Source organism: Onychostruthus taczanowskii, unplaced genomic scaffold, assembly GCF_017590055.1.
Source record: "Onychostruthus taczanowskii isolate IOZ18803 unplaced genomic scaffold, ASM1759005v1 scaffold149, whole genome shotgun sequence".
Taxonomy (NCBI): domain Eukaryota; kingdom Metazoa; phylum Chordata; class Aves; order Passeriformes; family Passeridae; genus Onychostruthus; species Onychostruthus taczanowskii.
In genome coordinates this window covers 373,862-399,429 of record NW_024498674.1, presented here as the reverse complement: position 1 = coordinate 399,429, position 25,568 = coordinate 373,862, and the positions used below count along the sequence as shown (strand labels likewise).

Here is a 25,568-nt window from a genome sequence, read left to right as displayed (position 1 = left end):
CGGCGGGAGCGGGGCCGCGCCCCCCGCGCCATGTCGGCCGAGAGGCGGCCGCGCTCGGGCCGCGGCGGCGAGGTAAGGGCGGCGGCAGCACCTGCAGTCCCCTGCCCCCTCCCCGGCTCTTCCTGGCGCGGAGTCGCTCTCCGGGAGCCGCCCGGGGGCGGATCGCCGCGGGCCGCGCCTCGGTGCCGCTCCCCGCCCCGGGGGCCGCTCACCAGCCTGGGCTGTGCGCTCCGGTTGGCCATACGCTTCCCCGGGCAGGGTGACTCCCACTGCTCCTCGGATCAGCCTTTGGGGATCAGCCTTTGGGGATCAGCCTTCGGTTCAGGACGGGGGGAAGAGTCCTGGAAGGTCAAAACCGCGGGCAGGGGTCGGTCAGGTTGGAGCACGGCGAGTCGCTTCCCACTGGTTGGGATGGGCAGCTCCAGACATTAACTTCCAGTGAGCTCAAGTGTGGCAACCTTCTCTCATTCAGAGTGGAGGGCCTACTACAAAGACAAGTGTACATCCCAGACACTGTAAGGCTGGGTGACCAGATTCTAACCAACAGTGGTAGTGTTATGCACATGGACCTATGCCCTAGTCAGGTTCGGCGGTCTTAGTGATGAGGCTACTACAGTCGCCATTGCTTCCTGCGTGTTTTGATGACATGGCAGTAAATATTTCGAGTTTCATTTCATTGTCCTTCCATGTATACATACCCAATTTAAGTCGATGGTAATTCAGAACAAATGGAAAGCTTGTCTTAATAAATTTGTGTTGTGCTAGAAACAAGAAGGCTATAAAATGGTAATTTCAGCCTTAAAATACAGATGTGCACAAAGTCATTATTGTTACATACATACATGTTACAGAGTTTGATTAACAATAGTGTTAGTATATTTATGATTTTTAGTTTGTACTGTTCAAATATGAAGTAAGAATTTGTATATTTGCATTTACTGCATTTTGTTTTAAGCAGGCTTCTCTCCTTTACATAACTGACCTTTGTGAGTGTTTCATGATGAATGAGGGTATTAGGTGACTTTTCAGAGCAGTCAGATGTTGCTTTGAATTCTTTAGTTTTATTTTCTCTTTATTTCTCCATTTCCTTTTGGTGAGCTTTGTTGTTTTGCATGTTTTGGTAGAAGAGAGCAAACACTTTCCAATGACAGTTAAGCTCAAAAGACTGAGTGTTTTTCACTTAATAACATTAATCTCCAAATGCATGTAGCCAAAAAACGTTTTGTTTCTCAGGGCATCAAGTTGTCAGCAGAGGTCAAACCATTTGTTCCAAAGCATGCGGCGGTAACTGTGGCATGGTCAGAGGCCTCAGAAGCATGTGTGTTTCCTAGGTACTTAACTACATGCTACCCATTTGTTCACGAACCATCTTTGGATAAGTATGTATATTTTCTGAATCTTATTTCTTGGGGGATTTTAACCTTCTGGTTTTGGATGTTGAGTACTCTTAAAACGTCAAGATTCCAATATATTGTTAGTCCAACTGTAGAAATGCTTCTGCATTATCTTCATTATTTAGTTTTTTACATTTATGTTCTCTGGGTGTATACCAGGTACCTGGTCTTTTGTTCACACTGTGTTGTTACAGTGTTAAGGAGAATTTGGTGTTCTGTAATGATTGGTCTGGTTTTTATGTGTTTTGGAAGGAGCTGAATCCAGTCCTTGGATGAAAGAATGGTTGTGTTGCAACCAGGCTGAGGTAGATGTAGTTGTACACAAGGAAAATGATTCTTCAAGAAGGTTTCTCATCCTGTAAAATATTTAGTGTATGGGGTGTCTCCTAGATCTCCTCTCCACAACCTGTGCATCTCCAGAAAGGCAGTTTTACTAAAAATGCTATAGGTTTCTGAAAGTTATGGGATTTTTCTGTTAGAGCCCAGGAATGGTATTTATGGCTGTCTTATAAAAGTATTTTATAAAGAGCAAACTAGAAAAAAAGCCTACATAGCAGAATAGGAAATAATTCAGTCTTGTAAGAATCCGATGATGTTACATAGTTCTCTCATTTCTTTTTAGGACCCTAAGCATTGGATTGATTATACAATTACTGCAAAGTTAATGGTGTTTCTTTAAAAATTCAGAGCATTAGTGAACACAATCATCATAGGCCATCATTTTATCCTACGGGAAATCTTAGTATTTTGAAAGGAAAATAGGAAATGAAATCCTATTTTCATTTGTACTGGAAATTTAACATTGAGCTGATTGTGGCCTGTTCTATGCATTAGAGGAAGCCCACAGCATTAGCATTGAATCAATTACTATAAAAAAAACCCACAACCCAGACAACAGTAGTCTTCTAATGAGTGTTCTGCCTTATTGGGACTGAGACATAGTTGTATTTGAGTCTCATTTGGTATATTTCTTCTTTGTAAACTGATTATAAGCATTGTTTTGACTACATTCTGTCAGAATTGCAACAGGTAGTATGAAGTGTGTTATCTGAAGTCTTTTGTACCGATGGGAAAGTTTCCCTGTCATTCTCTACACAAAATTCTGAGGTTGGCAACTTCATGGAGCAGCTTTAAAAACTGAGTGCAACTTTCTGAAACTGAGAAATTCTATTCTCCGTAATCAAATCTGGACTCTTACGTTTTTTCTGGACAAAGTATAGAAGGAAACTGAAAGGGAATTTTTGCATTTGAAAGAAAGAGGCATGCCCCAGACATGCTGTGTTTTTATAAAATGTGATGGTTACATGCAGGTCAGTTAATTATTGTTTTATAATTCTACATTGTATTTCATACATGTTTTATACTCCATAAAATGTTATACTTCCACTTTGTTATTGTCATTTTAAGACAGGTTTTAATGTTTGTTTTTTTTGCAGCCAAGTATGTGATGCATGTCATGTCCTTACACTGTGTTTTTGGTTTGTTTCACAAGAAAAAGCTTACTGAAAACAAGCTTGAAGAATCTCAGTAACCTTAAACAGGCATGAGAACTACAAGTGCAAAGCAGACTAGCTTTGAAACTTGGAAATGGATAAACATGTGTGTTTTAAGATACTTGCTTAACTATATGTTTTCCCAAAGCAAAATTAATTGCTTTTAAAGAAGTCTGTAGCAGTAAGGAAATAATTAATTGAAATAACATGGAATAGTTTTCTTTTGAAGTAGAGCTTTCTTGTTAAACAAATTCTTTAGATAAGGAATATGTTTGTCTAGGCAACAAGCAGGTGCTGAAGACTTGCCCCAGGATGACTTTCATTTCTTTCTCAATATCCATCACGTAGTGTTCTGGGAGATCCTGCCTTCCGTGAATACTCCAGCTGCTCTTACTCACCTGATGTTGTTGCAAATGTGTATCCAGTAGCTGGCTCACAGTATCAGTCTAACAACTCAACACACTATAATGGTTCAGGAATAGTCAGTGAATCTGCTGAACAAACATATCCAGTCAGACAAGAAAGCAAAAGTCTTTCAAAGGTGAGCAAATTTGTGTTTTCTTAAAAATTAATATTAAATTCTTACTTTAAATCAATCTTTATAAATGTTTGGTTAATATTTTTAAAGTCAATCATCACTCTTTCTTGTAGTGATTATCAATGACATTTGAAAAGGATAGTAGTATAGTGTGCCCAGCTTCAGAATACCAAAAAGTTTGTGGAATGGTACACTTCAGATGAATACAATTTTTCAAGCAGCATTTTTGGAACATGAGGGGAAATAATTTTTTTTTTCTCTCAGAAAGAACTGTCCAGGGAACTGGGGGGGATGAAGTGGGGAACGCTGTTCATTTGTGGGCTGTGCTTTCTCTTTTCACTTTTTGGGCTTGAGGGGAGGGGAGCAGGGGTGTTTTTTTTTTTTCTTAAGTCATGTGGCAGCTTCTGTTAACCTGACTTAAGACAGACCTGTAGTCATCTGTTTGACTGATAAGTCAAAGACCACATCTGTTGTTGAAGGATTTCCCAGACTTGCTGCAGGTTGAAGACAGTCCTCAAGAAAGGAGGAACTTGTGCTGCTGAGGAGAGGGAAGAAAGATTCATGTTAGAAATGTAATCTTTTTCAGTCAGGAATATACCAATGTTCTGTAAACATCTTCAGTCATTTTTGTCTCTTTCTATTTGAGGATAAATTTCCTGAAACTTGCAAAATATTTTCAAACAAAAAATAGACAAACCTCTCAAAATATAAAAGAGAAAAAACCCAAGTGTATTATAAACTCATTTCTCTTGGGGTTTAGACATTGTGTTTCTTAGATTTCTACAACTGCTTTTGTTTCCAGCATTTTCATCTGATCTGTTCTGCAGTCACATCTTTTTGCTGCACCTTACTCCCTAGGTAGAAATCTAAGTAACTTCACTGTGATCAAGTCTGTGTAGAGAAGTTGTAAGGACTAGGTCCTAAGCATGCTTTATTAGACATAAGGTACAAAGTCTAGACACCTAAAATTATTCATTTTCTTGCTGAGAGGAGGATCATGTGCTGAAACTGTCTGGGGAGAGGATGAGCTCAGCACTAGCACAAGTGATGTACTATGAAAAAACTTAGCTAAGCTTCTGGGAGGAGTTCTGTGATCTTTGTAGGGGCCTTGTACTGTTTATTATAGTCTTTTTGTCATTTTTCCCTGTCATCTGTTCTTTTGTGAACTTCTGAGAAGTGATTTATATTTGCAGCTTTGCATTAATTTGATAATGTGTCCTAACACTTTAATAATTTGCCTTTGGAGATCAAGAAATGCCTTGTCCTCCCACCCAAGAAAACAGTTTTGCTGCCAAATGTCCTCTGAATTTAGTTCAGCATCCTGTAGTCAGAGTTAAACCATTTGTCTAGGCTGGTATAGTATAGTGTGCATAGATGCAAACCTGGTGCTTGTCCTTGCTTGCTGATTTCTAAGCTCAGCTCTGCCAAACTGTATTTCATGGACGAATCGTAAGATTTTCATGATTGTATAGAATGGATGAGTGTGTGTCCTTTACAGGCATTGCATGTGTGTGTCTTCTCTAACTACTTCAGGTTTTTCTGATGTTCTGACATCCAAAAAAGTCTTAAACAGTTTGCCCATGATGCGTAGTTTAGTCAGAAGATGGCATACTTTTAAGATTTTAGCCCTGTTCTAGAAGAAAGTTTGTTTTAGAAAATCAGACTGGATGTTTTAATACCAAACAATTTTAAACTATTGGAAATGCTCTGATTAATGAGATCGCAAAAATGCAGTTGTCTAGAAGCATATGTATATATCCATCTTACTTGGGCTATAATGTATGCTAAAAATGGCACAGGGAACAGGGTAGATGAAATTAAATACCATATCTCTAAATGGCTATTTCTATTTTTATTGGTTACTTGTGGTTATGATACACTGTTTTGTATTAACTTGATGGTCGAACTCCAGATGCAGAGGTGGTTAAATTAACTGTAACTCATGGCAAGCTTGCTAGTTTTACGAAGTTTCATTAAAGTTACTAAATGTGTCACAAATACTTGCAGCAGAGGAGATCAAAAGAAGGTGAGAAAAAACTGGACAAGAAAAGGCAAGATGGAGGTGAAGCTTCTATCAGAATTGTAAACAGGACTTCATTCCAGACTTCTACGTGCAGCAGAGATTCCGTGAAGCCAGGTACAAACATTTTGTTTGTTTATAAGTACATGGAATAGATATGGAATGGGTGTCTGTGCAATATGCTTCAGTTTGTGACTATGTTTCTAAATCTAGAATAGTTAAGGAAAAAGGTAACCTTTTCTATGTGACTCTCTTGAGAAGGAGTGGTGACCTGTCCTATCCATATAAAAAAAATCTCTAAAATAAGCATCTGAATTTATACTTGCTTGTTAAGTCAGTGTTGTGTTTGCATGTTGATTATAATTGCTAGGTTTTTTATTTAATATGAGCCATGCATAGCAACAGTCCTTGTGATGATTGCTGTAGTTATGTTAACTAGTGTATAAAACATACTTAGAAATGATCACAAGCAAGTTTGATTACTTAGGCTTTACATTCTTTATTTAGACAGGTTCAGTAAAGCTACAAACAAGAAGTCAACTGAAACTCCAAAACCAGAGTCTCATTCTGTACCCACATTTGAAGCTAGCATTCTGGATTTCCACAAGTCGCAGAGTTTGGAAAGCAATGAGATACTGAACGTACACCATAAAAACACACCAGTAAGTTTGGTGGAAAGTAACACTATGTCCTTAGTCATCCTCACGTGTCTCTTCTGCTGGTTCTACTAAGACAAGCAACAGAAAGGCCAGAAAGGTCGTTATGCCCTTATCTGTAGATGGGTTGAGAGTTTTTAGTTTATGGTGGTTTAGGTCAGTGATTTAATCCTTTTATGTTACCTGACCATCTATTTTGCAGGAAGATGCTTTTGTGAAAAGCAAAGCTTCACCAAAAGCTTCAGATGAAGCAGGAGCCAATTTAATTCCCTTTTCACTTGATGGTAGGGGTAAGTTCTTCAAACAAAAATTATTTGCCTGCATTTTTAACTGTTTGTATCTCAGCAGTTTGGAAAATTAAAGTGCTCTGAGGAGCTGTTGATGTGTAAAGTAAAAAAAAGTTTAGGAGCAAGCTCATTATAAAAGAAAAAAAACCCAGAAATAATGCTATTTCACATTCTTTCAAATAAGATGACCTTATCCTGTCTCTTGTTACTGGGAAAAGAGGCCAGCCCCCACCTGGCTAAATGCTCCTTTCAGGTGGTTGTGGAGAGTGATGAAGTCTCTTCTGAGCCTTTTCTCCCCCAGCTCCCTCAGCTGCTCCTCACAGGACTTGTGCTCCAGACCCTTCCCCAGCTTTGTTGCCTTTCTCTGGACTTGCTCCAGCACCTCCATGTCTGGACACATTCAAGGTGTGGCCTCAGCAGTGCCAAGTACCGATGTCCTGGGCCTGCTGGCTACACTATTGCTGATCCAGGCCAGGATGCCATTGGCCTTCTTGGCCATCTGGGTGCACACTGGCTCATGTTCAGCTGTTGTTCACCAGCATCCCCAGGTTCTTTTCCTCTGGGCAGCTTTCCTGCTGTTCTTCCCTAAGTCTGTAGCACTGGATGAGATTGTTGTGACAATCTGAAGAACAGAACGTATCATTTCAGCTCATGTAGTTGGCCTCTGCCCATCAATCCAGCCTGTCCAGATCCCTCTGCAGAGCCTTCCTACCTTCCTAACAGATAACACATCTGCCTGATTTGGTGTCATCTGTGAACTTGTTGACTTGATCCTGGTCATTGATACATTACACAGAACTGGCCCCAATACTGAGCAAAAGGGAAAGTGAAGAACACTATATTGAGTCCCATTTTGTTGTGTCATTGATGTTCAAGGAAAAATATTTCTGTAGTTGCCTCTCATGTTGTTTCAGGTGAGAAAAGGAACATGTTTTGGTTATGGAAAGTCTGTTTAGTCATATGCAGATTTTTTCCAAGAATAATTGAGAGGCAGATATTTGATTAGTCTTTGTATGCAGATGTGTTTTAAATAGCTGGCACCCTAGAGTTCAGTATGTACCTAAAATTTTTCTATGTCCTATGTTATTTCTGTTAAGAAAGCCGTGATGCCAAAACACCTCCCTTTTTTTGTTTGTTCATTTTGTTTGGGAATTTGTGAGGAGAAGAGGGGCTTTGGGCTTTTTTTTTTTGTTGTTGTTGTTGTTGTTTACCTGTTGTCTGGCTGTGGGGATGAAAAGCTTTTTTTTTCAAATTGATACAAGCTATCACATGGCTACTTCCATGCAAAAAGAGTTCTGTTCATCAGGACTGTCTTAGAGACATCACAAACATTAAGATTGAATTGTCTGAGTGCCTCCCACTGGATTTTTGTGCATACACAGACATGCACCAGTCTGAACAGTTTGGTCCTTATCTTAAGGATTCAGAGAGGACAGATTAATCTGCTGAAATGCCTTGAAGGGCCTTCTAAAGATAAAGTTATTCCAGAACTTTTAAAGTCATCTGATAATGGGAGTTTTTGGTTAAATGCTATTGTCAATTCCTATCCCTGAGAAAAAAATAGCAGTGAGTGGGTTGATCATGGCAGGCAGTCAGACTTACACACAGTTGTTCTCTGGCTCTCCCTCCTCAGCAGGACAGGAGAAGGAAATAAGATTAAAAAATTTGTAAACCAAAATAAGAATAGGGAGATTGCTTGCTTGCCAGGTAAAACAGACTCAAATTGATGAAGATTGACAGTTTCTTGACAATTAAAATAGAGTGAGATGGTGGGAACCAAAAACAAAACTAAAGCCACTTTCCTCCAACCCTCTCTTCTTCCTAATATCGCCTCCCTGCTGTGAGTGACACAGAGAAACAGAGGCCACTCTGCCACCTTTCTCTGCAGGGTTGCAGGGGCACAGCTGCCTCACCATGGGCTGCACTAGGGGCTGTAGGGCAGTCTGTTGCCATGCCTGAGCACCTCCTTCCCCTCCTTCTGCATTGACCTTGCTGTTTGCTACAGTTTTTCTTACCACTCCGCCTTCCAACTCCTGCATGTTTTTTACTCTTTCTAAACATAGGCACCATCAGCATGGCTGATGGGCCCTGCTGAGGCTGGCCATGGGTTTGTGTTGGAGCTGTCTGGCACTGGCCATGTCCATCTCTACAGAGCAGCTACTGCATACTCGCCCTGCTACCAAAATTTAGCCATCTAAACCCATTATGCTATTTTATTGTTCAAGGGAAGTTTTCTCATTCTTAAGAAAAATACAGATTGTGTTTTATCTTTGCTTCATGTTAGGAATATTTACAAAATTAATTATGTTTTTCAGAATGTCTTTCAAAACACTGATACATCTTAGTGGTAGGCAGTGACATTCTTGTACACTGAGGCACACTGGGAAGTATTCCAGCTGCTTTGTATGCCTGTAACACCAGGAAGTTTTCAGAAAGTGAGAAGTACCGATGTGGCCTTGTGCATGAAAGCTACATGACAGCTAGTAGGAATATTAAAGGAATTTTGTATATAAACAGCAGAATGTTCAGTATTTTGAAGGTGAGCATAAGAGTGTGGAGTTAGTATGATACAGTACAGATTTCCAAATACCAGTTAATTTTGTTTATGTATATAGTAATATATGTTGGGCAGTATATGGAGTAGTTAAAATTCAGGAAAGCTTGCTGCAGAAATAGAATGTATGTTTTATTCAAGTCCTTCCTCAGAAAGAATATGGCTCTGCTTTATTTGCTAGGCCTTGACTAATTAATTAGTGACCCTTTTTCTTTTGAGTATTTGAGGACTATTTTTGAGACATCTTTCTGTTTACTTTTTTCCCAGTGTCATTTCCTGAAGCACCTGCAGATGGCTCTGCCCAGCCATATGTGTCTTGGGCCTCCGTACTTTCGCAGCCCCCAAAGAAAATTGTTTCATCACCAGCATCTGAAACTCTTTCCAAAGGCAAAGGGAAGCAGGAGAGTGAACCAAAGGTACTTGAGAATTCTGTGCTCTCAACTAATGCCTGTCACTGTGTTTGTGTCTCTTTATTGCAATTTTTTCCTTGGGCTCTCTGCAGTATCCACTTTTAAAGGGAGATGATATGAAGTCAGCTTGTTCTTACTAGAATTTTTCATGTTGTGGAAGAGAATCACAGGATATCAAAAAGACAGTGCTAGCCTAGGAATAAGAACTTTGAACTTTGAGGCTGGATTTTTTTTTTCAAATTCCTGATCCTCAGAATAAGACATTAAACATAGAACTCTTGCCTTATTTGGCTTAATATTTCCTAATTAAATCTCAGTAGTCCGAATGCATTCTGATAACAGTGCAGTATGCTGCAACTGAAGAATTCTTGCTGTAGCTGTGAATTTCTAAGAGATCTGAATTTTCCTTGTCTGCTTAATGTCCCAGACTGGATTGATTAAGATATCCTTTAACAGTGTAAGGCTAGTCATTGCATATATTTTGGTAGGTGATGCAGAAGAAGATTTTAAAGATTGTGCCTCATGGTCTTTTGCAGCAGTCAGAAACAAAAAATATTGCAAGTGAAACTGAGCCTGAAGAAGGGTCAGAAAAGAAGAAAAAAAAGAAGAAAAAGAAGAAAAAACTAAAGTCACCCACTGATGTAGAAAGACCTCAAAGTGAATCTAACACAGTACATGAACCACCGAAGATTGAGGTAAACTGAATAAGTTTTTGTTACTGTTCTTTTAAGTGTTATGAATGTACTAGAAGACAAAGTGTTAACACAGCTTCGTACAAATTTAAGTTCAAATCCTATTTGTAGAGGATGTTAGTACAGTTTTTTTTCGATTGAGATGTTTGTCTGAGGTTACTGGTAGGAAAGTGTTGAAGTTTTTAAATTACCACGTTTGGTGATCACAATTTTCTAAATTAGAAATATTCTGTAGCAACTGTTTCTTGGGGTATGGGGAACATGGTATACTGGGTGCTACAGTGTGCCACAGTTTTAATGATTGTGGTACAGTATTAGAGTTCTAGTTGCCTCACAACTGGAAGCAATTTCTGAGTAACACAGTTGACAGTATTTACATTTCTGATTTTTAATTTCAGTTTCCTTCCAAATTCATGTAACTGTAATAGGCATGTTGGTAATTTGATCCTTTTGTGTATCAGTATTGCAAAGGCATGAGCCTCCCCCACATTAGAGTGTTGCTGGTATGTGGTTGGACAGTGCTTGATTGTAGGCCTAGTATTGTACAGCATGTACATGTGTTGATTTACGTTTGATCTGGTGTACATAATACTCAGTGTCTGAAATGACAGCATAAAGAAGCTTTCCTGGCTGGCTTCTGTTCTGTACATTTCATTGTGGAACATGAAGCAGAACTATGTCTATGTGGTTTCATTATGTGGTTCCTTGTCCAGGAATGGCACAAGAAATAAGTATTAATAGACCTCTTTGTTAGAGGATTATGGGTAAACCCAAAGATCTGCTAGTTCTTTTCTTCAGGAGAATATCCCCATTTTTGCTGTACGCTACCATAAACACTATATGGTATGAATGGGCATTCTAAATTGAAAGAGAATGGTGGAAGTCATGGAAAATAGCAGAATGGTACTGGGACTGTTGAAGTCAAAATTTGAAAAAAAATTGCATAGAACCATGGAACAAGATATACACATTGTATGAAAATCTGTGATGTGGATGCAGCATCTGTTGTGGCAGTGGGGGAAAGCTTTCTCACCCTCCTGGTTTGCTGGGAATATTTGTGTCCTCATCAGTCTGAAAAATGGGTGAGATGCTTGTATGATGCTCTTGAAATAATGAACCATGGAGCTTCTGTGCACCCAGGAGTTTTAAGAAGGTTCTGTTTATGTGCAGCAGCTCAACAGAGCCATACTGGATTGCTGTCTAGTTTTATATAGGTCAGTCCTTTATAGACACGGCTGATAAGTGTAAATGGATACATCTGGAGAAAACCAATCCTGTCATTTCATACACATTGGTGGGTCCTGACCTTGATATCTTCCTTGAATTAAATATTGAATCTTCTATTGATAATCAGGTCAGTGCTAGTAGTACTGGTCAGAGTAAATGGTGCTGGGAATTACTAGGTAAATAGGAAGGAAAATGGATTATGACAGAATTTCAGGGCATGTCTGATCTAAATATAGTGTGGATTTTGTTTTCTTATGTTGCCCCCACTCCCTAAAAATACACATATTTGAACTAAAACATATAGACAAAAGGCTCCAAAAATAATCAAAGGTATGAAGCAATTTCTATGGGAGGCCAGAGTGAACAAAATTAGGACTTCTCAGTATGTACAAGAGATGGCTAAAGGGCAATATAGCAGTGGAAAGAAAATAAAAAGGAAGTTATTTGACCTTTCCCCTAGTGTTTGATGTTCTTACAGATGGTAAGAACAAATACAGGGAGGTGTAACCTCTTACTGAGTGCTACATTTTAATTATTCAGTTTGCTACTGAATGTTGCAAATGTCAGAAATCAATTTGCATTTCAGAAGCAATTGAACAGACTTATTTAAATCTTCTAAGCTGAAAAGAGTGTACTTGTGAAATATTTTTTCACTTCCATGCAGTTGCTTTTTGGTTTACTTGCAAGCTTCGTTAAAGTCATTTCATTGGTTGAAGTGTGTCACTCTTTGTGCTAGAGCTTCCTAGCTTGGGGAAAAAGCTTCCTAGCTTCAGGCTGGAAGAAGTCTTGATGTGTTCAGTGGTACTGTATCACAGCTAAAAAGGCCTCTCAGAAAATGGGAGGAGAAGCAAAAACCTAGCTGATGGATTGGGATCACTGTGGTGGAGGCAGTGGGTATAAGGTGGCGAGTGTAGGCCAAACTTCAGCCTGTCTGCCCTTGATAATCCAGATTCTGCACAATGGATCCTCTGCTAATAAAACTTCCTCTTGTGTGTAAGCCACAATCATTTGAGTAATTTCTGTGTTTATTTCTGTACTCTAGTACATACTGCCTGTTCTGTTCTTCACCACTCACATGTTTAAGACAGAATTGCACAGCTGGCGACTGTACTGGAAGAAGAAGGAAGTTGTTTGCAAGGCTTTTAAATGAGTTGAAAAACACTACTTTAGGAGCTGTTTACCTCTAATGATTTCTATCAACTGACAACCATAACAAGCTGCTTTTGGAAGCATTTCTATTGCAAGCTGTTTCAGCCCTGAATTAGCTGCTGCATAGAAGATTTAACCATTGTTGTACTTCTCATAGTTGGTGGCACTACCCTTGGCTTCTGAATTTTTCTACAGTGAAACGAATTATGATAAATGTTTCATAAGCAGGGAGAAAATTGTTGGAGTGTAGGAAAAAGTTTTGAAAATACAGACTTGATTGTTCTTATGAAATCATCATCTGATTTATTTGTTTAGGATGTTGAGGAGTTTCCTCATCTGGCAGCTGCTTCTGATAGGAGAAACAGGGTAGGACCTCAGAAACCATCCTTTACATCTGCAGTCAGAAAACAGTCTGAAGTAAGTAATCTTGCGACATTGTGTGAATGAAATGTCAATTATGAATCCAAGTTGTTTGGGTATTTTGAGATTTTTTTTACATGAGTGAAATAAATCTCAATTATTAATTTGGAACTGCATTCAGTATTTGGATGAATCCTAAGCATAAATGACAAGGATTGAAAATGTGATTGTTCTGTCAAAACAAATAGCGTAAATAATAATGGTAAAATTGCAGGTTTCATTTGCTTTGAAATTAGTTTTTCTACTAAAAATTTTGGTCCTTGGCTTTATTTCCCTGTGAATTTTTGTGGTTTAAAAAAACCCCAAAACACAAGAAAACAAAACCGTTGCTTGCTTTGTAAATAGCTTTGACATGCAGTGAGTAGCAAAAGGCACAGCAGTTGCTTAAAAAAGATTTATTACAAAAAAAGGTGCTGTACACACATGCAACTCCTTAGATGAAAGCAACCCCTTAGCTTTGTAGACATAAGTGCAATATAACCCCTCAAAGCTTACATAAACTTTAGAGACGTGATCATTAGGCCATTCATATGCCTGTAACAAATACTTGAAAATGAAGCCGCCTTGCTAGTTTTTTCTTACAGATCTGAAAAGAAAAGCCTCATGAATGTGATTAAGTGGTATGGCAGCCAATAAATGGTCACCCCTCTAGAAGGCCGCGTATGGTCTTCCCAAAGCCTTCTCTTTTCCAGGCTGAACAGCCTCAACTCTCTGCACCTTTTAACATAAGAGAGAGGTTCCAGCCCTCTGATCATTTCTGTGGCCCTCCTCTGGCCCTGCTGTAACATGTCCATGTCGTTCTTGTGCTGGGGATCCCAAAACTGGATACAGTTCTCCAGGTAGGGGCACACAAGAGCAGAGTAGAGGGAGAGTATTACTCCTCTCAATGGGCCACACTTCTTTATACACACCCCAGGACACGTTGGCTTTCTGGGCTGGGAGTGCCCATGGCTGGGGCATGTCCAGCCTCTCAGCCACCAGCACCCCCAAGTCCTTCTCCCCAGGGCTGCTCTCCATCTGTTCACCCCCAGTCTGTGTTGATACTGGGAGTTGCCTCGATGCAGGTGCAGGCAGCACCTTGTACTGGGCCGTGCTGAACTTCATGGGTTTCACACAGGCACACCCCTCAAGCCTGTCAAGAATGCCATCCATCATTCTGCATGGCATCCCTTCCCTGAAGGAATTCCCTCAAGCCTACTCAGCTTGGTGTCATTCACAGACATGCTGAAGGTGCACTTGGTTTGAATTTAATATCATCATCACCCTTTTCCATGTGTCTTGTTTTTGTATATCTTTCCTTCCTCCCTGTCACCTTTTGTCTGTAAATTCCTAAGATCCATCTCTCTGAAGAGCCTTGTGATAGTCAGTCTCCCTCTCTGGATGAAACTCCCAAGGTGGATGGACTGCCAGGGAAACAAGCTTCATCTTCTGTATTAGAAAGAAAGAAAACTCAGGTAAGTGAATTCATGTTGAAGAGAAGTTCACAACTCAAAACAGACAAAAGAAATGAGCCTATTTAAATATAAGACAAAGTCCTGCTCATCTGGGATTCTGCATTCATACTTTGAGATAAGTGACATGGTCAGTCTTCTAATCTCTAATTAGAAGCAATCATTGGTATTAATTGCCAACCTCCAGGGTTTGATACAGTGTTTAAGGAAAAATACAAACTTTTCATTAATATCCGTGGGTTTCAGATATTAGGAAATCTTTCAGATCTTTCAGATATCTTTCACCTGTTTTACTTGATCATGGCATAAATCTGATGGTTGTAAGGAACTGGGAACCTCCTCTAAAAGTGGTTCTGACAGAACAGGGATGCAAGGAGATCCCCTGATCTTAGGGCAGGGAGGAAAAATATGGAGCAACAAGTGAGGTCAGGAAGTAGTTTTGTGTTGGTGACTAGGTTCTGGCAAGCTCTGATCCAAGGTGAGATCCAGCTGAAGACTGAGGAGGTCATGTTCTGTAACAATATTGTAACAGAAATTACAATGAATTGATTCCCCCAGATAAGACTTCTAAAAGTGTCAAATCTGGCAGTCATTTCCTTTGCATGTTTTGCTGTGGTAGTTTGTTCATAGTCTTCACCACACTCTTCATTTTTAGTATTTTTTTTTCTGCTTTATTAAATATGGATCATGGCTTTTGCCTTCTCTTTAAAGCAGAGAGAAAGATGAGTGCTTATGAGGAGCTGCAAAGATGATGACCTTTCTTTTTAGTGAGATATTGGAGATAATGATTTGTGTGTGTTGCAGTCATATACTCTGGAAGAATCACAGTAGTTTTTCTATACTTTTAAGAAAACTTTACATTCTGATGTGCCTTTTATCTCTTTCAAAGATAGAAGACAGTCTGACCAAAGTGGGACCCTGACATAAAGGCCTTCCTTTATTGAAGACTTCATACTTTTATGCTTTGTTGCAGTAGCATCTTTAAAATTTCTTGAACTGTTTCTGATTTTTTTAATATTTTTTTGACATTAAAGTTGATGTTTATTTGAAGGTCACTGAGTGACATTAAAGATCAGATGTATTGTGGATAAAGATGTTAAAAGAGCGCATTATACTGTAAAAAATAATGGTCTTTACAGTCTGAAGTGGAGGGCATTGCTAACTGGTGCTGAACTTTTTCAGGAAACATCCAGGAGCAGTGGTAAGAAGAGTCAAATTCCAGTGCAGTTGGATTTGGGTGGCATGCTTGCAGTCTTGGAGCAGAAGCAGCAAACAGAGAAATCAAAACAGTCTCCTAAACCTGTGGTATTTTCAGGTATTGGTTACTATGAAATTTCCTTTGTTTCACCTGAAGCTGTTTTTAAGTATTCAGACATTAAATGTAGTCTGATTTCTGGTCTGTGGTGATCTCTGTGCAGGCAAGAGCACAGTTCACTAGATACAAGAGAAAATGAAAGTTCTTTTAAAAGAAATTTAAAAAGCATGGCAGTCTGAATTGTTTGATGGAAGACTTAGGGAAAGAAATAACTCAAGGACACTGATTAGTGCCTTGTATAAATAGGAGGCATGATTGAAATGTTGCTTTGACAGAAATACCAATGTTTGTGGAGGTTTTTGCTCTCCCTTATGTATGTGTGTTACTGTTCTTATCTGAACGGGCAGGAAGGGGCTACACAGTAACAAAAGTTTTCTTAAATATCCTCTAATGCTAGAAATCATGGAGCTGAGGCTTGACTGAAAAAACTCCTTTACAAGCACAGTTGTTATAGGAGAGTCAGACAGCCCAAACCAAAGGATGAGTTCTGATGTACCTCTTGTGAAATACTTGATGTTAACAAAATGCTAGGTCTTATTAATGGAAAGGGTCTTTCAGTCCTTTATGATTTATAAAGAGGAAGCAGAAAAAAATAGCTTGTTGCCTTTCTCATTATAGGTCAAAATTTAATCTTAATTATGCTGGTGTAGTATATTTTGCAAAAGGAACCACGATATTTGGTAGCATTCAGTAAAATTTCTCTTATTTCAGCAAAGATTTTTTTTAGTAATTATTTCAGAAAGAGACCTAACCACAAGAGACTTCATCTCACAATACTTAATGTGATAGCTGGGATTTTAAATACGACATTCAAGATGCTAAGCATCAGTGAGATCAGCTTCACTAAGCTCAGGGAACTTATGAGATGCTTTTTTAAAGTATTTTTTTTCAGTTGATCTCCTTTTATTTTCATTTGGGTTAATCAGACTTAATGCTGCAGAGGTGCAAATAACCAGTTTTGTTTCTATAAAACTACACAGTGCATGGATTGATGAGTAGATGGTGGGCCACAAAGGTATGGGCCAAAATACCTGTTTTCTAATACTAAGTTTCCTGTGCCTGAATCTGCTGCAGAAGAGAAATTGATGTGTCATGTTTGTATCCTGGAAGCATGAGGCAGATGTCACTTTAGCTTTATACTGTTTTAAGGATCAATACACCATTGGTTTGGTGTGTACCAAAGTACAGCTTCAGTTTGCAAAGTGGCGTCATGCTGACCTCTGTTACTGAGGACAGTGAGCAAGAATGGAAAGGACTGTGACCACAGACAGTTGTTTTTATTCCAGTTACTACTTCACATTATAGATAATATCGGTAAAGTCATCAAGTTTAGGAACACAAAAACTGTGAACTTGAAATGGTGATGTACACATTAAGGAAATATGTATCTGCAGGGTGTATGCTCATTTATTGCTGCAAATCCAGCTTCAATTTTTGTAGCCACCTATGCTGCACATTCTTGGCAGTGTTCTCAGTTTGGTTTTGATACACAGAGCCACAAAAGAAATATCAGTGTAGCAGTTTTATGATGTAAACTGTTTACAGTAAGAGTACTGCATGTGATGTGGGAGGATCTGCATATAAATACTGTGGAAGCAGTAAATGAAGATGGCTTAAGACAAGCTGCCAGAATTTTTTGTGTGTTTGGAGGAGAGAGGTTGCATGAGTCACAGAGAGAAGTGTCAGGCTGGTTCCACTGGTACTTACTTAGTCATCCTCTCCATTGACTTGCTAATGTGAACTGCTTTATATTGCAGGTAACTGAAGTTTGACAAAGTGCCCTACAGGATACAGCAGTTCCTATCAGTTCCTACTGATAGTGAGGGAGAGTAGTTTATTTGGTGTGAGGTCATGGTGTGGAAGATCCAGGCTTAGTCATCTGTCCAGTCATTTAAAGTTCCTGTGCTCTAAACCCTCTGAAAAAATGCAAGTAAAGTGGACATCTTCAGCCAGCTTTGCCTGTTAGGCAAAAGAGACTTAGCTGTAGTTTTGCATTACTCATGACCCATTTGCAAGTGAGTTCATCTAGCTTCCTTTAGGTGTAACAAAAGGTAGGCATAAGTGCTTAAGTTTATTTACAGCAAGTAAATCTAAAGTCTGTAATACAGCTACTCAGATAAGTATTTATCTTAACCCAGTACAGAATCTGTGGAGGAGGAAATGCCACCACCATGAAACACAGAAATTCCTGAAAGTTTACCAGGCCGGCATGGCATGGTGTTGAAGGTAGCTTGGACTGCAGTGTTTGGTCAAATTCTGCTTTTGAGACAGAGGTTGTGATTCCAGGGGTGTAATAGAAGTAGGGGACACAGCGGTCTTTTGTAAGGAGTATCTTTTAAAAATAACATTGTTCAATGATACAGGATTGCCTGTAAATATTCTTAATAGCAACACAACACAATTTACATATGTGTATACCAGCCTTAAACTTGAAATTGGATTCTAGTTCAGGTATTAATTTTAGTTGTCTGATGCAAATTTCTTCTTAAATCTCAGTTGGTGGTGCAGTACCATTGCCATCTAAAGACCCTGCTACTGCCGCAAGAAGTCACCGTTTAAACCAAGGAAAGATGCCTCATAATCCCTTGGATTCCAGCGCTCCTTTGGTAAAGAAAGGGAAACAGAGAGAAGTGCCTAAAGCAAAGAGACCAACACCTCTTAAAAAGGTCCTCTTTTTTTTTTTTTTACCTTAAATAGTAAAACTACAGGATAATATATTACTCTGGAAGTCTGTTAAGCCCTCTCATATGGAGATCTGCATCTCAGTGTCCACTTCTCTAAATTCAGTTCAAGCTTTGCTTGGTTTCTAAGAGAGTAGCGGTAGAAGAGAATAGTCTTGCTAAATGGCATATACAAACTCCCAAAAAATATAGTTTCTCCATTGAATCAATTGATAGATGATAAAGTGCCACTACAAAAGTGTCCACACATCATAGGTACAGGAAGACATGCAAAGAAATACTGCTTGGTTTGTTAAAGATGACCTTATTTGCAGGACTGGGGAAAATTGGTCAAACAGAGGTCATATTTACTGTTTCTGTGCCCTTCCAAGCCAGAACTCCAGGTGATTCTGCAGCAACAGGTGTTAGGTTCAACTGGTGATGACTGTTGTATCTTCCCTCTTTGCCCATTCATTTTGTTTCCTGTCACACCTTCTATACAGAGGATTTCTTCAACTTTAGTTCTGTCCTTGTAGTTTATCCCTAGTAAATATTTTCTCCACCCATATACTGGTAATCAAGGTAAAAGTCCTTTTTTATGTAAATGTAGGAATTATCTTTCCTTCTTTCTATGTGCAAATAGAAAGTAAAGGTTGTAAACTTCAGATGCTAGTGCTGAACCTCTTTATAAATGGTTTTTGTGTAAATATGTGGTAAGAGTAATGCTTTGTCATCTGCTTGACATGAAATTGGTTTGGTTTTGTTACATGTTTTTAGATTATTCTGAAAGAAAGAGAACAAAGAAAACAGCAGCACCTGTTAGAACAGAAAGCAGCACCGAAAGATGAAAATAACATTTGTCAGACAGAAGGAAATGTTACTGAAAATGCAACACTTCTACAGGATAGTCAAGCAGGTATCTTTTGAGGGCACCTGTAATACAGTATGTAGCTGGAAATTTGAGCACATTTAGTACTTTAGAAAACAAGTACTAAATACTGCCAAATGAAGGGTGGAACCTCAGAGTTTTGTGAGATTTACCTCAGGCTTATCTTGACTGTAAAGTGGGCCAAAGCTGGAAGTCAGTAATAGGGATTCTGATTACTGTTCCACACTTCTCTGCCTGGTGGTTTTATGGTATCTGATTACTGTTCCTCACTTCTCTGCCTGGTGGTTTTATGGTATCTCTTTTAAGGAGAGTTCCCGCCTACCTCTGACAATTAATGATGTTTGAAATGAGAAAAAAAAAACCCTATGAGATTAAAAAAAAAGTTATACCTGTTTCCCTATTACCATAGACTGTTCTAATACTAAAGTTGTGACTCTTCCATACAAATGCTTGACAGATTAATCTCTTCACAAGGCTTTTTGGGCTGTCTTTTAAATGAAAATATCTTGATTTATATTACAGCTGTTCCGGTAACGAAAGTTGCTGAAGGGTTTCCGGAGCACACGGGGATCAAGGAATCTAAAGAAGGTTCTGTGACTACAAAGCAGCTGACTGCCACTCTTCCAAAAATCCACAGCAGGAATTTTAGAGAGTGAGTATTGATTGTATTTATTGATGGCTTATTTTGCACAGTACCACCAATATGGCATTTTTCAAACAAGGTAATCCAGTTGCATTCTCTGCAAAACTAACCAGAGTTTAGACTGAAGGCTCTTAATTTTTTTTCTGTAAGCTGTCATACAGAGAAATTATAAACTTAGTGTGTTTTGTGATTCTCACTTGAAAATGCTTACTCCTTGAAGGAAAATTTAAACCCAAATTCACTAGAGGCTAAGGAAAGAAGCTGCTGCTAAAATATAAGTACTTTATATTAAATAATGGGGTAGCGGCTCAAATAAGGTGTGCTGCTTTATTTCTAAAATAGTATTTTTAGTTGTAGTTTGGTTTTCTACTGCCAGACCAAACAGCAAAAATGTAAAGAAACTCCATGACATTTTATGGTGAGTCTGGGCAAAGAAATAAAGGTAATACTTATGGTGTGCAGTTTCAGCTAAATGTTTAAGATTATGTGTACACACATTTCCTTATTAAAAAAAAATAGTCATTACTATATGTGAAGAGGTCGGAGATCCAGTCATGAGAGCTTGAAACAGCTTCTTGGGGAAAGCGGTGTCTTGATTTTTAGTTCCCCTCCCATAAAGCAAATCCACCACTGGTGGTTTTTCTGCAGTTCATGTCATAGTCATGGTTAATAGTGGTGCAACCATTCCTGCTGTGTTAATTCTTAATTTAACTCGTAATTGCAATAAAAATTACTTAATTTGTATCTATGTAACAGGGTTTTTTTATGTTTTACTGAGAGCACAGTTTGGGTTGAATATGTGAAGGACAACTCAGTTTACAGGATGCAGAGCATTCAGCAAAGCTTGTTTTCTTTAGATCAGGTTTTTTAGTGTTCCAGTAGGTCTGTCTTCAAGACTTAGTGAAACCAATAAGAAATAGCAAGTAAAAATTCTTGTAACCTAAATAAAATTCGGAAATAATTGCATCTCTATGATTCAGGATAGATGTTGCGATCTCTTCTCTTTATCTTATGTGAATTTGCCACTGGCAAATCTTTCTGTTGACAGTGCAGTTGATACATCTTTAGATTTTCTCTTTGATACCTTTCTTCACCAGAAAATTCTTTGTGTAAAAGTGGGGTGGGGTGAAATAATTTTTAACTCTGATCTTCCCCAGAGTGTACTAGGAGGGTGAATTGCATTGTTTTGTATCCTTCCCTTATGAACACCACAAAGCCATAGTCAGATAAGTGAAAAAGGATGACAGGCATGAATGTAGTGAGGAAGAATGTGATTCAGTTTTCTGTGTTTGATACACGTAGCCTTGAACTTACAGAAGTAAGTTAGAATTTTGTACTTTGGTTGCTGTACTTCATATATGTCATTTATATATGTCACAATAGATGCCCTCAGAAAAATGCTCCAGTAGAAAAACATATATGAACGTACCTATTTCTTGGAATAAAATATATATATCTATATATAGATACAGGTAGATGGGTTTATTGTACATGTATATATGTATTTTTAATATTGTTTGATTAGGAAGCCAGGTAACACAAGGAACAAAACTTTATCCTCTCAAGTTTTCAGACACTAAAAAGAAGTAAATTTTTGGTTTTGTGTATACAACAAGTATGTTTGGAGTGGAAACAGAAAACAATACAAAGACATAGAATAGAATTTTGAACGTATATTTAATGTATTACGTATTTAAATGTTACATATTTGTAATTTTAGTGACTCTAACCATTTGATTGCTCCTTTCTTCCAGTTACTGCAGCCAGGTACTTAGTAAAGAAGTTGACAGTTGTGTGACAGATCTCTTAAAAGAACTGGTTCGTTTCCAAGATCGCTTGTATCAGAAAGACCCAGTAAAGGCCAAGATAAAACGCAGGCTTGTTATGGGTCTTAGAGAAGTTCTGAAACATCTGAAGCTGAAAAAACTGAAGTGTGTCATCATCTCTCCTAACTGTGAAAAGATTCAGTCAAAGGGTAAATAAGTTCTTAACCAAAAAAAAAAAAAAATCTGTTTAATTAAAAAAATACAAAAAAGGAGGTTCAGTATATTGACAGCAATATTATTGTTATTGGAGGAATTTATTTGAATATCCTTTGAAAGCCAGCCATATGAAGTTGCCTTCCTTGCTCAGATAGTTTACTGCTATGCAGCTGAACTGTGAGCTGAGTCAAGACTGTCTGAGGTGGGAGAAGTTACCTGAGATTAGAGTCTTTAGTTACTGATTTGCTGTGCTGCTGCACAAAAAATTGTACTGCACAGCTGAGACAATCCAAAGGCTGCTGATGCCAGCTCTGCCATCACAGGGAGTCCCACTGTATCAATCTCTTTTACAACATGGACTGACAATAAATCACTAGTGACAGTTTCCTAAAAGTTGTCATTATTAGCATTAATTTATTGTAATTGTTGAATTATTGTCATTTAAATAATTCTTCAGCAGCTGGATCTTTTTTTATACTAGATTAGACTGTACTACATATATAGTAAAACATGGTATAGAAGCAGTCTAAAATTAATGCTAACTAAGAATTAAGAATAAAATGTCAAGTTGTCCTTTAAAAATGGATATTCAACATTACTATTGTGATCTCTGTTTTTTTCCTATAAGGTGTAGTTTCAGAATGCACCCATAATCTTGGTATTTTTTTGCCATATGTTAACAGTATGGTTCTTTAGCTCCAATCAGCCTAATTGTGTTGTCTGCTCCAGGTGGGCTGGACGAGACCCTACACAACATTATTGACTGTGCCTGTGAGCAGAACATCCCGTTTGTTTTTGCCCTTAATCGCAAGGCCCTGGGCCGCTGTGTGAACAAAGCAGTGCCTGTGAGTGTGGTGGGAATTTTCAGTTATGATGGGGCTCAGGTAAGCTGACATGAGTCACTTCATGTGTTTGTTCAAAAAGCTTCACTTTATACTTGGAAGAGGAGATGAAAATACTGTGATTTTTAAGGGGTTTTTTGCTTGTTTTGCTTTTGCAGACTAAGACTCTTCATCACAGGTCATATACATAGCTTATATGAAAAACTGATTTTACAAGTACAGGCAGTCAGCACTGTTAAAAAAAAAAAAATTACTCTTGCCATCTTTTCCTGACATCCCCTTCCTCTTGTATCTCCCTCGATGTTTTTTTTCAAGAGAACTGGTGGTTTTATAACTGCTGAAAAATGCTGTGTCTTTCATGTCTTCATGCATACTAAGCTGCTCAACCGTTACATACGAACCTACACATTCTGAATAAGGAATACTCATTATAATGATTTTCAAGGAGATGTTAAAACTTACTGTATTATTTAAACTCTTGTTTAAATTGCCATTTTCATAGGATCATTTTCATAGAATGGTACAGCTGACAACAGAGGCTAGGAAGGCCTACAGGGATATGATAGCAGCTTTAGAGGAAGAAGCTAAAGCAGGACTAAGAGAAACCCAACCCAGCATCTTAACTCCTGAATCTGAAAAAAATGGCTCGTTAGAAACTTGTAAAACATCTTCCAAGGACTCAGATGAGGATGTACCAAATTACAGTAAGTATTTACTGACTTGCATTTTGTTCCATTTTTATTCATAGTGCTCATCCGTTCTGTGATTTTCACTGAAACAAATGACATCTGCTGTAGTCATTAGTAAGGAGGGAAGCTGGGGGTGAATTCTTGGGGTTTTTTATATATCTGAAGTCAGTTTTTACTGAGAAAGTATTAAAGAAAATTCCTCCCTGAAATCCACAAATGGCAGGCAGTATGCATTACTTTGCTCAAGGAGGCTTAGCAGAGCTCCTAATCATATTTCTATTTGTTTAAAAAATCCTTTTAAGATTAATTGTGGATGTCCATACTCGGTGACTGTGATAGACTAATTTTTGTATTGAAGCCTATTTGCAGTGTATCTTCCTGTCCACAAGCACTCATTTGTAGAAACTTTTTCCTCCAGCTCTGTACGAACAGCATTGTCTGTTGACAGCTTGTTCTGTCAACAGACACTGCAATGTATTGCAGATAGAAAGTTATAAAAAATTACTGGTTTTTTTAAAGTTGGAACCACCTTCAGGGTTAGCCTTACTTGAGTAGTGTTGGACACAAGGAGCTCAGTGGACCCCATCACTCTTAAATTATTCTTTTGTGTGTTATCTCATGTTGCATAATGTAAATGCCAGCATGCCTGTGTGTCAGCTGATCTCAGCACTTATTTTGAAGGGGAAGTGAAAAATCAGAGTTGACTTTTCATTTTAAGTTTTTCCTCAATTATTATATGGTAACATGTTGGTTGTCATTTTTTCTTTGTTTTGTTTTTGGGGTGTTTTTTTTTTTTTTTTTCTTTTTTTTTTTTTTTTTTTTTTTCCTTTCCCAATATTCCCTAGTTAAAGTCTGGAAGAGAAAACTTGAAGAAGAATATAACGCATATGCCCTAGAATTGGAAAAGAGTGCAACTGCTGACATGGCGATACTGAATTTGGAAGACCATCAGTAAATCCTGATCCAGCTCTATTGGGCTTTTATTTTTTTTCTGTTAGATCCCTAGGAAGAAGGTAGCAAAAATAACATAATCTAAAGAAAGACCTCAAGTTAGCTAAGCAAACTGTTCTGAATCCCTTAAAGCAAAGTACACACTGGAGCACATGAGGCACTGGTTAATGTTATTTTGTTCTGTGTGTTTCTCTGATTATTATAGCAGATGAAAACATCAAATTGTTGTAGCCCCAAACCACTTCTACTGGCTTGGTGTACTTTAATGATTTTATGGACTAGCATTGATTTCTTGGGGTAGAATAAACCAAAAGAATCTGATAGGAAAATAATTTTCTTCTGGAAGAGATTCCTTGAGCCGAAAGGGGCTAAAGGAGAGTTGCCCTTAATTTTTAACTCCTGTGTAAAAAACTTCAGCTTGTTGTTTGGTTGTGGGTTTGTTCTTAGTTTTTTTTCTAAATAAGCCTGCTCAGAAGGGCAGGCTGCTGTCAATGTCACTTTATTCTAGTCAGCAACAAATTAATTTGAGGCAGGTAGCTTGATTTAAACTAATTAAGGAAGGCCACGATGACAAAAGTTCCTGGTTAGCTCTTGTATGTTGTTCTTGGGGATCATACATCAGGTGTGAAGGAGATAGCACAGACTACAAGGGTCTGAAATTCCTGAAGTGAATGTGCTCTGTTTAGACTTTTTATAAATTTGATGTTTCTGTTGCTACTAAGAGTAGTTTATCATACATCCAGCTTTGAAGTTAAAGGAGACTGCAGGACAGCAAACGTGCTAGCCTGCTCATCTGTACTTTCTCCTTGCTGAGACTCCTCATTCCTTCAGTTTGGGGTTGTGTTGATATATACATCTGAGTTTTTGAGCAATCCCAGTTTGTATCTAAATAGAAAAAATTTATATCTTATAAGAAATGAAGTTTGTATCCTAGAGGAAATAAAATTTTAAAAACAAAATGTGCTTATAGTAGTGGTGGAGCACCTTAGTGGGAATGGCCTATATACACACTGTTTTTTGAGGACAAGCCTAAAGAAAGTAAGTGAAGGGATGCACGTATAACTTGTGTCAGCTTTTCTGAAAGGTGATACAGATGCCACATGCTGCTCAGCATCTCAGGTGTTTCTGCAAGCGCTTCACCATACTGAACATTTGTAGTGCAATACTTCGTAAAGTAGCTGCCTTGTGATGATAGAAGTGATATAAAAAACTTCAAATAACTTTGAAATGCAACAGTTTTGTAGACTATAAATTGTATAAAATCTGTTACAATATATTGATTCTATAAAGAATGCTTGTGACTTAA

The 25,568-nt window shown here is 38.3% G+C and overlaps 1 protein-coding gene across 4 annotated transcripts; it reads left to right on the top strand.

Moving 5' to 3' along the window:
* Positions 1–6: 6 nt before the first annotated feature.
* SECISBP2 (SECIS binding protein 2) lies at positions 7–25,568 on the top strand. Of its 4 annotated transcripts, none has more exons than XM_041398449.1 (18): positions 7–72; positions 1,234–1,379; positions 3,236–3,428; positions 5,436–5,562; positions 5,953–6,107; positions 6,304–6,391; positions 9,210–9,358; positions 9,889–10,047; positions 12,736–12,837; positions 14,175–14,294; positions 15,474–15,606; positions 18,103–18,272; positions 19,044–19,182; positions 19,678–19,807; positions 21,553–21,773; positions 22,510–22,664; positions 23,125–23,326; positions 24,157–25,568. In XM_041398449.1, exons 1-18 carry the CDS (start codon positions 31–33, stop codon positions 24,264–24,266), a joined length of 2,541 nt encoding a protein of 846 aa, XP_041254383.1. In that variant the 5' UTR covers positions 7–30; the 3' UTR covers positions 24,267–25,568. The 4 variants fall into 4 exon arrangements, with proteins under 4 accessions (XP_041254383.1, XP_041254382.1, XP_041254384.1 ...); XM_041398448.1 differs by having other exon boundaries at positions 5,433–5,562; XM_041398450.1 differs by lacking the exons at positions 1,234–1,379; positions 3,236–3,428 and having other exon boundaries at positions 16–72; positions 5,433–5,562.